The sequence below is a fragment of the Acinonyx jubatus genome, chromosome A3 (assembly GCF_027475565.1).
Source record: "Acinonyx jubatus isolate Ajub_Pintada_27869175 chromosome A3, VMU_Ajub_asm_v1.0, whole genome shotgun sequence".
NCBI lineage: Eukaryota > Metazoa > Chordata > Mammalia > Carnivora > Felidae > Acinonyx > Acinonyx jubatus.
In genome coordinates, this window is record NC_069388.1 from 25,033,277 (window position 1) to 25,045,761 (window position 12,485).

General features: G+C 45.7%; 1 protein-coding gene across 5 annotated transcripts in view; it reads left to right on the forward strand.

Annotated features, from left to right (window-relative positions):
- The first annotated feature begins 4,569 nt into the window (after positions 1-4,569).
- The window catches only part of CDK5RAP1 (CDK5 regulatory subunit associated protein 1), a 194,940-nt gene continuing 187,024 nt past the window's right edge, over positions 4,570-12,485 (forward strand). For 4 of the 5 annotated variants that reach the window (XR_003423984.2, XR_008289143.1, XR_008289144.1 and 1 more), the window contains exons 1-4: positions 4,570-4,720; positions 7,502-7,816; positions 11,304-11,407; positions 12,164-12,198. Coding sequence is in view for 2 of the 5 variants with exons in the window: in XM_027069859.2 (XP_026925660.2) it covers positions 7,525-7,816; positions 11,304-11,407; positions 12,164-12,198 (431 nt within the window). In the remaining 3 variants the exon portion in view is untranslated. Of the gene's footprint in view, positions 4,721-6,213; positions 6,379-7,501; positions 7,817-11,303; positions 11,408-12,163; positions 12,199-12,485 lie in introns of those variants that run through there. The other variant, XM_027069860.2, reaches the window with a different exon arrangement.

Here is a 12,485-nt window from a genome sequence, read left to right on the forward strand (position 1 = left end):
GCCTGGCCTAGTGTTTGTGGTTTGTGCCTTGGCCTCTGGACTCTTTGGTGGCTCCCACAGTCCCAAGACGGACCAGACCCAGGAGTGGGACTCCTTTCTCTGGAGGAGAGCAGACTTTAACCACAGGGCCATAAAGAAAGTCTATTTGTTATCTGTTATTGTGTGACAAATGACCCCCAAATCTAACAGCTGAGAACAGTGAATGTTTATTATTTTTCAGGTTCTGTGGATCAGGAATATGTGAAAGGCTAAGCTGGGATGTTCTTGACTCAGGGGCTTTTACGAGGTTGCAATCAAGGTATTGGCTGGGGCTGCACTCATGTGACAGCTTGACTGGGACTACAGGACCCATTCCTCACATTGCTCACACATGTGGCTGTGGGAAGGCAGCCCCAGTTCCTCACCACCTGGGCCTAACCATAGGGCTGCTTGAGTGTGCTTATGACAATTAAATTAGCTGCATATCAAGTGCCCAGTAGCCACGTGTGGCTGGTGGCTATTGTGTTGGACTAAGCAGTTAAGACTGACAGGTCCCCATGCACAGGGAACAGAAATTCAGTAGGATCTCCCACAATCAAATGTGTGATTCAGATTGGGCAGACATGGAAATAACAGAGGGGCCAGTGGGGACCTGACCTACTCTAGGGGTTTACAGGCGGTTTCTCTCGCAAAGAGACACGGAAGCTGGTGTTCATCTAAAGGAATATGCTAAAATTCAGCTCTTGTTGCAATAATGCTGTGGAAAAAAATACCCAGCCTCAGGGGCCACAGCCACAAGCATTTATTTTCATGCTCCTGGGGCTGCATGCTCACTGAAGTTTGACTATTATAAGCTGGGCTTGGCTGGGGGTGTCACCAGGGAAGGATAAGGGTCATTGTCCACCCGTGGCAGTGTGAAGGCTTCCTCTCTCAAAAGAACTCACACTGGGATATAGACGCTGCCACCATGGTGGGGCTCTGTGTGGCACCGGTGCCCCTGTGTCCCCTGCTTCATGGCCATATTAGGACAGGACATCTTCCCTTTGCAACTTGACAGTAAACCTGAATATTTTTCTAACTGGAGTCTTTAGATCCCAGAGTATCCAGGGACTTGTCTGTAGAGTTTAAGCATTTTCCAGGAATTCTGGTATACTTTCATAGTACTGATAGTTACCCCAAATGATCAGATCACATTCTAGGTTATCTGGAGAACCACAGTCAAAATCAAGAACCATGATACGGTTTTCAGCCTGTGTTTGCCTTTGTATTTTTGACTGAATTGGTAGCCAGCGGTCATCTAAGTAGACAGTGTGAGCTTAATTCCAGTATATCCCAAACTCCTGAAATCCAGGTTTGTTTCCATCATCCTCACCGCCCCAAGACAGCACGATGGTCCGAGACTCCAGTCTTTGGGCAACTGCCACAGCCTCCTAAATGCTCTCCTTATTTGCCTCTTCATCCTCTTACCCCCAAAGCAGTGTATTCTCTACATGGCAGCCACTTAATAGGCAAAGAAACTGGGAATCAGCAGGGATGACTAACTTGGCCTTGACTATCATGGTAAGTGTCAGAACCTCAATGGGAACCCAGCCAGTCTGACTTTCACTTAGTCAGTCAGTGGTAAGAATAGCATTTTGGGATCAGCCTGGCCTGTGGGTGGATCCCAGTTCTGCTGTGCAGTAGCTGTGTGAGCTTCAGCATGTGATCACCTTTTGTATTTTCACTTTTCTTGCCTTAAAGTGCGCTAATAATAACCTCATAGAGTTCAAGTGAGGAGTTAGAGAAGTCATTGCAGCGGGGGCTGTCAGGGCCCCCAGAGCCTTACAGTTCGGAGTGTTGGGGCCAGTGCCTTATTGACACAGGACTTTCTTCCAAACCACAGATCTCCCTGCCCAGACAGAGCTGAAGTGCTGAGGAACTAATATACATAGGAGCATCTTTCTACCATGACTGCTGGCATATAACTAGTCTAGCTTCCTCTCCTCTTGGGTGTAATAATTCTGAGGTATGTGTGCTACACGGTTTCCCAGAACTCCCCAACAGAATTAAACCCCAGATGGCCACCATGGTAACATTCTTTATTGGCCATCTCCCCTACCCTGTCTCCTTCCCTGACTACCCTGTCAATGTTTCCTGAGACCTCCTACCTGCATTCAAATCCTTGTCTCAGGGTCTGTTTTTGGAGAACCCAGACTAAAACACAACGCAATCATTTATTCATTTAACAACTATTTGTTAAGCTCTTCCATGAGTTAGACTCTCTGCTAGATCTTGGGGATGTTGCAACGGACAAGACAGAATGTATCCCTGCTCTCAGGCAATGGCAAGTAAATAAATAATGCCATCATTTTGGATAGTGACAAGTACCATGAAGAAAATGATGGGATAGTGATGGGAGCAGGTTATATGGAGTGGTCAGGGAGGGCCTCTCTGAAGAGCTGATATTTAAGGTGAGACCTGAAGAATGAGAAGGGACAAGCCAAGAAACAATTTTGGGAAAAAGCATTCCAGAAAGATAATTGTTAAGTAGACTCTGACATAAACATGTGCTTGGAGTATTTATTGAAAGGAGCAAAATAAAGTTACAGAGTTGAGGTGTAGTCAACTAGAGAGAACATGTTAGAAGTAAGTTGGGGAAGTAAAAGTAAGCAGAGGCCAGATCATGCAGGCCCTAGGACATGGTAGGAAATCTGGATTTTATTGCAATGGCAATGACAAGCTACCCAGAGTTTTCAGCAGAGGAATGGCATGATCTTAGCCAATAAAACACAAACAAACAAATTCTGTTAGGCTCGGTATGGGAAATAGTCTGTAGGCGACAAAGGCAAGGGCAGAAGCAAGGAAACTTTGCTGGCTATTGCAGTAGTTTCTGATGAGATGTTGGTGGCCTGGGCTAGAGTTGTAGCACAGGAAGTGGGTAAATTTTAGACATTTTTAAAATGTTTATTTATTTTTGAGAGTGAGAGAGTACGAGCAGGGGAGGAGAAGAAAGTGAGGCAGACACAGAATCCGAAGCAGGTTCCAGGCTCTGAGCTGTCAGCACAAAGCCTGATGTGGGGCTGGAACTCACAAACAGTGAGATCATGACCTGAGCCAAAGTCAGACACCCAACCCACTGAGCCACCCAGGTGCCCTGAGACATTTTTGAGTTAGAGCTGGCAGGACTTGCTGACGGATTGAATCTGGAGGTTGAGGGAGAGGAAACAAAAATGGCCCATTTCAATTTCTCCTAGTGCAACTGGGAGGATGGTTGGGTCATGTACTGAGATGGGCTACCCTGGCAAGGAACAGGTTTTGGGTGAGGATGTGAGTGTGGAAATGAAGAGTTCTGTATTAAGGTAGAGTTGGTCATTAGATACCCAAGAGGACATGTCCCTGTAGGCAGCCGAACTATGGATCTGTAACCACCCTCTCAGGATGGGGGTTCAGGCTGGAATGGCAATGGGAAGTCTTTAACCTCTAGCACAGCGCTGTCCAATAGAAAGAGTATGTGGGCCACGTATACAAATTATTCTTTAAACATTTATTATTTTTTAAAAATATTAATTTTGGGGGAGAGTGCAAGTGGGAGAGGGGCAGACAGAGGGGACAGAGGATCTGAAGTGGGCTGTGCCCTGACAGGCTGATGGCAGCGTGCCTGATGTGGGGCTTGAACTCACAAACTGTGAGATCACGACCTAAGTGTAAGTTGGAGGCTCAACTATTTATTTATTTTTGAGAGAAAGAGGGAGTGGGAGAGAGGGAGAGAGAGAGAGGAGGGGGAGGAGGGGCAGACAGACGGGGACAGAGGATCTGAAGCGGGTTCTGCACTGACAGCAGCGAACCCACAAACCATGAGATCATGACCTGCGCGGAGGTTAGTCGCTTAACGGACTGAGCCAATATACAATTTAAAACTTCCCAGTAGCCACAGTAAAAAAGTAAAAAGAGGGGCGCCTGGGTGGTTCAGCCGGTTAAAGGCCAGACTGTCTCAGGTCAAGTCATGATCGCACAGTTCCTGAGATTGAGGACTGCGTGGGGTCTGCGCTAACAGCGCGGAGGCTGCTTGGTATTCTGTCTCTCCCTCTCTCCCCCAAAATAAATAAATAAACTTAAAAAAGTAAAAAGAAACAATTTAAATTATGTTTATTTAGCCCAGTATATCCCAAATATTATTTTAACAAGTAATCAACATAAAAATGGTTGATATTTTGCAGTCTTTCTTCCACACCCGCTGTGTATTTTTTTAAAAAAAGTTTATTTACTTTAAGGGGGGGGGGGCAGAGAGAGAGACAGAGAGAATCCCAAACAGAGGCTATGACAGCGCAGAGCCCCATGCCGAGCTCCATCTCATCCATAGAGAGATCGTGACCTGAGCCAAAATCAAGGGTCGGATGTTTAACCCAGCGAGCCACCCAGGCTCCCCTCCGGTGTATATTTTACATTTAGGGCACATTAACTCGCACTCACTCCATTGCAAGCGCTGGGTTACCGCAGGCCAACTAGGGGCGACCAGACAGGTCAGCACCGCAGCGGTTTCCCAAGGCGGGGGGCGGGGGTGTGGGGAGCCGGGAACCGGGATCCGGGAGCCACCCGGCCGGCACAGGAGGAGGCGCTTCCGGTGCACCGTCAGGGACGGAAGCCGAGGCGGACCGGAAGTCGCTTGTGCGCGCGCTCCGCGGCGCCGGAAGGCGGAGGTGGGGGTCCAGGCCGCCTGAGGGGAGCTCCTGTTGCCGGTTGCTGGGTTTTCGGGCTGCGGGAGGTGAGCGGCCGGGGCGGCGGAGGTGGCCCGTGCTTGGGGCAGGAGGGCGGCGGGGCTCCGCCGGTGCGCGGCGTTCAAAGGGAGATGGCGCGGGCCCTGGAGTCAGTCTGTCGGGGTTCGCGCCCCAGCTCCGCTGCCTGCTCGCCTGTGACCTTGGGCAAGTCACCCCTCCTTGCCCTCAAGCGTTAGCCTCTTCACCTGTGAAGCGGGGATGATAGAACCTGCTCTACGCTGCTGCTGTGAGGATTAAATACTGTAATCCATGGGAAGGGCTAAGCACCGCGCCTGAAGCCTGGTAACCACCCAAGAAAATGTTTGGGATGTTTATCGTTTATGTTCACTTTTGTTGAAGTGAGGTTGCCGTCTTAACGTTATTGGCGACTACCAGTTTTTGAGCCCCGCCCCCCCAGCCCTTACATTGTGTTCTGCAGACATTTTGCTTGCGTTATCACATTTGATTCCCCCCAGCATTCGAAGAGATGGGTAGTATTAAGAAACGGAAGCCCTCCGAGTTTAAGAAGCACCCCAGGTGCCCAAGGTTACCTGGCTAGGCAGCATGTGGGTCAGACTACGACTCCAGAGCTCATGCTTTTAACTGTATTGCTCTGTACCTCCCGGGAAAGGGAGTGTGGGCTGCAAATGTGCAGTTATTGAAGACTTACTGTAAGCCAAGTTGGGTTTTTAATATTTCTTTAATTGTCACAACACCTCTGGGACACAGGTACTGCTTTTAATCCTTATTTTACAGATGTGGAATTGGCAGCTCAGAGATGGGAATTTGACTTGCCCAAGGTCACACAACAAGTAAGGGGCAGAAAAGAGTGACTTTAAAGCTCTCTCTAAAAGACTGCTGTTCTCTGATACTTGAATGTAGCTTAGCATTGCTCCTGCCTAAAGTGCGGGTAGCCTATATGGCAGGTGATCAAGTGAGAGAGGTCATCGGCCACATCTGCTCATTTTACATGTACGGCTCCTGCCAGGAGTCAGTTACTGAATGGGAGATGCTGAGAAATGTAGAAATGAATGAGATTTGTTCCCTGCTTTTAGGAACCTGTCTGCCTGTAAGGGATGGCAGAAGTGTAAGTAGTAATTAACAGCAGAGTGTGATGAGTCTTGAGATAGAGATTAGAAGGAGGCTTCGGGAACCCAGAGGAGGACCCCAGCCTAGACTTTGAGGATACAGGCTTCTAGGAGGAAACAGATCTAAAAGCATAGGAGTTGGCTCAGTAAGTATATAGAAGATATACTGGGCAGAGAGAACAGTGTGTACAAAAGCCTAGAAGCTAGGGAAGATCAGTACAGAAATGTCTGGTATGACTGGAGTGAGGCAGTCAGGCTGGAGACCCTGAAGGGGTCTGAAGTCCGTTAAGGACATGTGGTAGAAAGAATGTCTCCATCTCATACTTTGAGTCATCTAGGTTACTTCCTGGGAGGCATCCACTGTTTCTTTAAAAAAAAAAAAATTTTTTTTTAATGTTTATTTATTTTTGAAGGAAAGAGAGCGAATGGGGGAGGGACAGAGAGAGGGAGACACAGAATCCAAAGCAGGCTCCACGCTCTGAGCTGTCAGCACAGAGCCTGACCCAGGGCTCGAACTCACGGACAGTGAGATCATGACCTGAGCCGAAGTTGGACACTCAACCAACTGAGCCACCCAGGTGCCTGCAACCACTGTTTCTTATGCATTCTGTAGATACTATGTTCATTTATAAGTGTGTACCTTAATATTCTTGCCTTCCTTCCCCCACAGATTAAAGTACAACATATTATAGGTACTGTTGAACACTGTGCTTCCTTGTTTTTGTCATGTATAGATTCAGCCTTACTTTCCAACAGTTGCATTTTATTCCATTGTAAGGATGTACCATGTCTTATTTAACTAGTTCCCTTTTGATGGCATTTAGATCTTTTCCATTCCTTTGCTATTAGAAACACTGCTGCATCGAATATCTTTATACACGGGGCATTTTGTATATGTAAGACTGTATCTGTAGGATAAATATCTAGGAATGGAACTGCTTGGTCAAAGTGTTTGTGTAATTTTCATGGAAAGTGGCAAATCATCCTGTATAAAGATTTGCAATATTCCATTCCCCCAGCTGTGTGTGAGAGGGCCTGGGTAGGAACTTTGAAGGCAGCAATTTGAGATTCTTGGAGGGTGGGAGGAGTCACTGATCAGACGTGGTGCCTCATGTTAGATACTTACCATTTGAAGGAACTCAAAGGAAGATGCCTTCAGACAGTGGTTTTCATAGAAACAGGCATTGTAGCAAGGTGGCTAGGAGCGCTGGCTTTGTAGTCCTATAGACCTTCATTTGAGTCCTGGCTCTGTTGCTTAGGTGGAGCTTAGGTAAGTTCCTTAGCCTCTCTATGTCTGTTTCCTCATCTCTGAATGGGGTAACAATGGTGTCTACTGTCTATTTTGCCAAGGATTGCTGTGAAGATTTAATGCATTATTACATGGAAAGCCCTTGAAACTGTTCCTAGCACAAGGTGCTACTTTGTTATTTTGTCACACCATCTCATCTCTCTACCACCCTTTTGTTGTGAAAATTGCCTGGATTTGTATCTTATCTCTGGCACCCCTTTGTGTGATCTTGGGTAAGTTGCCCCAGTTTTTTTTTGTTTGTTTTTTGTTTTTAACCTGTAAAATAGGGATAATATTAAGAGTATCTTCTTGGGTTTTTGTGTATTAAATGTATTAATACACTGGAAGTGCTTATAGCGTTGCCCTGTATGTCGTGTTAGTAAACATTGGTGATACCTGTTTTTCTTTTGCAGACTTTGGCTGTTGGTTTAGTGCCATGCATCCTTTACAGTGTGTCCTGCAAGCACAGAGAAGGGGCCCCTGGGCTTCTGTGTCCTGGCTGCTGCTCAGGACCTGCAGGGCACAGAGTAGTGTCCACGGCACCACATGTCCCGGTCCAGAGAGGCAGCAGGAAAATGGAGTTCGGAAGGATTTCAGCTCTAGGCTGGCTGCTGGCCCGACTTTTCAGCATTTTTTAAGAAGTGCTTTAGATCCTCAAGAGAAGCCTGATGTGGAGGACCCACCCCCCTATCTCACAGTGGATGAACTTTCTGGGAGGCAGAGAAAAGGTTGGTTTTATTTTTCTTTTCTCTTTGGACTTCTGCTTTGCTCCTTTCCAGCATTTCTGATTCTTAACTGTTCTTTTATTGCAGACCTGGCTCTGCAGGGTTAATAGTATGGGAAGGCTGCTGGCTTATGGAATTGTCAGACTTTATCAAGTAACATTAATATAAAGAAACTCATACTTTTGGTCCATGTGACTGGGGGTGGAAGTCCTGGGGAGTCCTCTCTTTGGTTACTTTTGGAAACCCTATAGTCTCTGTTCTGATTTTTAGATCGTCTTAAGTCATAAGGCACCTTTCACTATTGGTGCTGTAGAAATTCACTTTTTATGCTTCAATAAAGGTTTTCTGAGAAACACTATACAGTCAGTTAAAATACCTTTTCCTTTTTTCTTTTTCTTTTTTCTAAAGTTTATTGGAAGAAACAGAGAGACAGAGAGACAGGGAGAGAGAGAACCAGTCGGGGAGGGGCAGAGAGAGAGGGAGACAGAGGATCCAAAGCTGGCTCTTTGCTGACCAGAGAGCCTGATGCAGGGCTTGAACTCACAAACCGCGAGATCATAACCTGAGTAGAAGTCAGACGCTTAACCAACTGAGCCACCCAGGTGCCCCAAAATGCCTTTTAAAAAAAAAGTTTGAAAAAATAAAAAACAAGTTTGAAGAGACATTGAAGGGCAACCAGATCTCTCCCCCTTTGCTCTGTTTCAAAAAAAATATTTCCTTCTATAATTCTTTTTTTTCCCAAATGTTTAAATATTTGTTTGCTTGTTTATTTTGAGAGAGAGAGAGAGAGAGAGAGAGAGAGAGCGAGCGTGAACAGGGCAGGGGCAGAGAGAGAGAGAGGGAAAGAGAGAATCTCAAGCAGGCTCCATGCTGTTAGCGCAGAGCCAGATGGGGGGCTCTGTCCCACAAACTTCGAGATCATGACCTGAGCCAAATCAAGAGCTGGATGCTTAACTGAGCCACCCAGGTGCCCTCCTTCCATAATTCTTAAAGATTTGGTTGCAGTCATATAGCACAAATCATTTGTAACTTGATGTTTTCATTTGACACTTTTCTAAATACTGCAGTCTTCATAATCAAATTTTTAAAAATTGGTACAAAATATTACATTGTGCTGTACTATGATATACCTGTTCCCTCTAGTAGGACATTAGGTTGTTTCAAAAGTTTTTATAAGTAATGCTATAATATGTATCTTTGTATATATACACACACACATATACATATAACTGGGTGTATATATTCTAAGACCTTTTTTTTCAGAGTAAATATCAAGGAGTTGAATTAGTAAATCAAGGAGTGTGTACATCTTATGACTCCTGCTAGGTATTTTGTAGTCTTTTTTTTTTTTTTCTTTTTTTTTTTTTAATTTTTTTTTTTCAACATTTATTTATTTTTGGGACAGAGAGAGACAGAGCATGAACGGGGAAGGGGCAGAGAGAGAGGGAGACACAGAATCGGAAACAGGCTCTAGGCTCTGAGCCATCAGCCCAGAGCCTGACGCGGGGCTCGAACTCACGGACCGCGAGATCGTGACCTGGCTGAAGTCGGACGCTTAACCGACTGCGCCACCCAGGCGCCCCTTTTTTTCTTTTTAAATGTTTACTGATTTTTGAGAGAGCGAGCATAAGTAGGGGAGGGGCAGAGAGAGAGGGAGACAGAGGATCTGAAGCAGGCTCCAAGCTGTCAACACACAGCCCAATGTAGCTCAAACCCAGGAACTGTGAGATCATGACCTGAGCCAAAGTCAGGTCATGACCTGAGCCTCAACCTGCTGAGCCACCCACACACCCACTAGTCCTCTTTTTTTAGACAAGGAAAGTGAGCCAAAGAGCATTAAAAAAACCCCAAAACCTGATGTTTCTTTCTTTTATAAATTACTGCTCTTTTCTGTTGGTTTTCATAGGATTTTTTTGTCATCAACTTTTAACTTCATTTTGACTTTATTTGGGTCTGTGGATTAAAGATTGCCAGTGGGGACAGGGGTTGATAGAGGAATTTAGTTTGAAAGGGCTTGCCAGAGTGTGAAATTGATGTTCCTATTTTTTTTTTAAGTTTATTTATTTATTTTGAGAGAGAGAGAGTGCAGCCAGGGGAGGGGCGGAGAGGGAGGAAGAGAGAGAGAATCCCAGGCAGGCCCCATGCTTTCTCATGAACCGTGAAATCATTACCTAAGCCGCAACCAAGGGTCCGATGCTTAACCGCTTAATGGACTGAGCCACCCAGGCACCCTTTGATGTTGTGAAAGCTTTGGGTGGCTCAGCTGGTTAAGCATCTGACTCATGATTCCAGCTCAGGTCATGATTTCACAGTTTGTGAGATTGGGACCTGTATTGGACCCTGTGTTCACAGTGCAGAGCCTGCTTTGGATTCTCCCTCTCCCTTTTTCTCTCTGCCTCTCCTGCACACTTGCTCACATGCTTTCTGTCTCTCAAATAAATAAACATTAAAAAAGAAGCTTTATGCAAATGTGTTTTATGTCATAATACAGCCATACTTTTTTTTTTTTTTAAAGGTTTTATTTTTAAGTAATCTCTACTTCATCGTGGGCTCTACTTCAACCTGGGGCTCAAACTTACACCTGGAGATCAAGAGTTCCATGCTCTGCTGACTGAGCCAGCCAGGTGCCACAATGCTTGCTTTCATTTGAGATGTATGTCTGTAGTTTGTAGTTTGTTTGTAGTAGGAAGTTACCTCATTTTTATTTTGTGGCTTTGTGTACCCTCCTGCCATTGTTGTTATTTTCAGAGGTTGGAGAACCTTGTTTTGAGAAGGAGGAGTGTAATGGATTTAAATTTATTTTTGGGGCGCCTGGGCAGTTCACTTGGTTTAGCCTCTGACTCTTGATCTCAGCTCAGGTGTTGATCTCCGGGTTGTGAGTTCAAGCCCTGTGTTGGGCTCTACACTGGGCATAGAGCCTACTTAAAAAAAATTTTTTCGGGGCGCCTGGGTGGTGCAGTCGGTTAAGCGTCCGACTTCAGCCAGGTTACGATCTCGCGGTCCGTGAGTTCGAGCCCCGTGTCGGGCTCTGGGCTGATGGCTCAGAGCCTGGAGCCTGTTTCCGATTCTGTGTCTCCCTCTCTCTCTGCCCCTCCCCCGTTCATGCTCTGTCTCTCTCTGTCCCAAAAATAAATAAACGTTGAAAAAAAAAAAATTTTTCCCCCTAAGTTGATAATCAACACTATCAGCTAGTCCTCCCTTTTCTGTTTTTATAACCACGTTGCCTTGATTCTCAGGTGCATGTTTCCCCTGTATTTTAAATGACATGGCCTGTAATTATGTATGTATGTATTGCAGTGTTTCTTTTGTTCTGAAAGGCTGTTGTTAATTTGGCAGTACCTCTGGCAGTTAATGGTATCTTAGAATTGAGGCAACAGGGGACTTGGATAACTGGTTGCCTCAGATGTTTCTGGGGCATTTGGGAAAGAGACCTTTTGAGACATACGGTCCCTTTTAGTCTGCCTACTGTGGAATCCTCCTCTCATTGCAGTCTACCTGGAGACCTATGGCTGTCAGATGAATGTGAATGACACAGAGATAGCCTGGTCTGTCTTACAGAAGAGTGGCTACCTGCGCACCAGGAACCTCCAAGAGGTACGTGGGTTTTCTGCTTCCCTTGTTTCCTGGGCCTGGATGAGACTCTGCATTTGTGCCAGGACTTATTTTTTTAATTTTTATTTTTTTAATGTTTATTTATTTTTGAGACAGAGAGAGACAGAGCATGAATGGGGGAGGGTCAGAGAGAGAGGGAGACACAGAATCCGAAGCAGGCTCCAGGCTCTGAGCTGTCAGCCCAGAGCCCGACGCGGGGCTCGAACTCACGGACCGTGAGATCATGACCTGAGCTGAAGTCGGACCCTTAACCAACTGAGCCACCCAGGTGCCCCTGTGCCAGGACTTAGATACAGCTTTAGAAACAGGGTATGGCCTGGTGAGAGTGGGTTTCCTTGAGTAAAGTGTGTAGCATGGGACTAAGGTGTATTTTTGTTCTGGTTATTTTTGAAACTTTTATTGTGGTGCTCATTTTTAGGCAAGGAACTAGGTTAAAAATGGGCTGTGAGGTGGAGGGGAACGGAGGAGTTAGTGTTTAATCTCTGAACCCAACAGAGGAGATTTAGTTGGGGAACATGAAATGATTCTGGAGCTTGATGGTGGTAATGATTGCACAATAGTGTGAATGTACTTAATGTTCCTGAACTGTACACTTAAAAATGGTTAAAATGGTAAATTTTATGTATGTTTTTACCACAGTAGTAGGAATAATAGGAAAGAAAAAGCTGTGGGTAGTGATTCTACAAGGCAGATTTCAGAGATTGTAATTTTCCCTTTTTTTCCTATTTTTCCACTCAGGCTGATGTGATCCTCCTTGTCACATGTTCTATCAGGTGGGAGTTTGTTCTTTACCTAGAGAGTGAACGTGTTTTGTGTCAGAGTTAGCAGTGCCAGGCTGGCCTACCTGTGGAGATGAGTCAGTGGACTTGCAGTTTTACAACATGGGAGATAGCGGCGATGGAACCGGGCTGACATTTGCCCAGCACGTGCTGCGTATCCTGTCTCGTGCTGAGCACTATACATACACTGATTTAATTCTCACAACCACCCTATGGGGTAGGTGCTATAATCAAACCCATTTTATAGATGAGGGGTATGTTGAGGCACCCAGCTTTTCCTA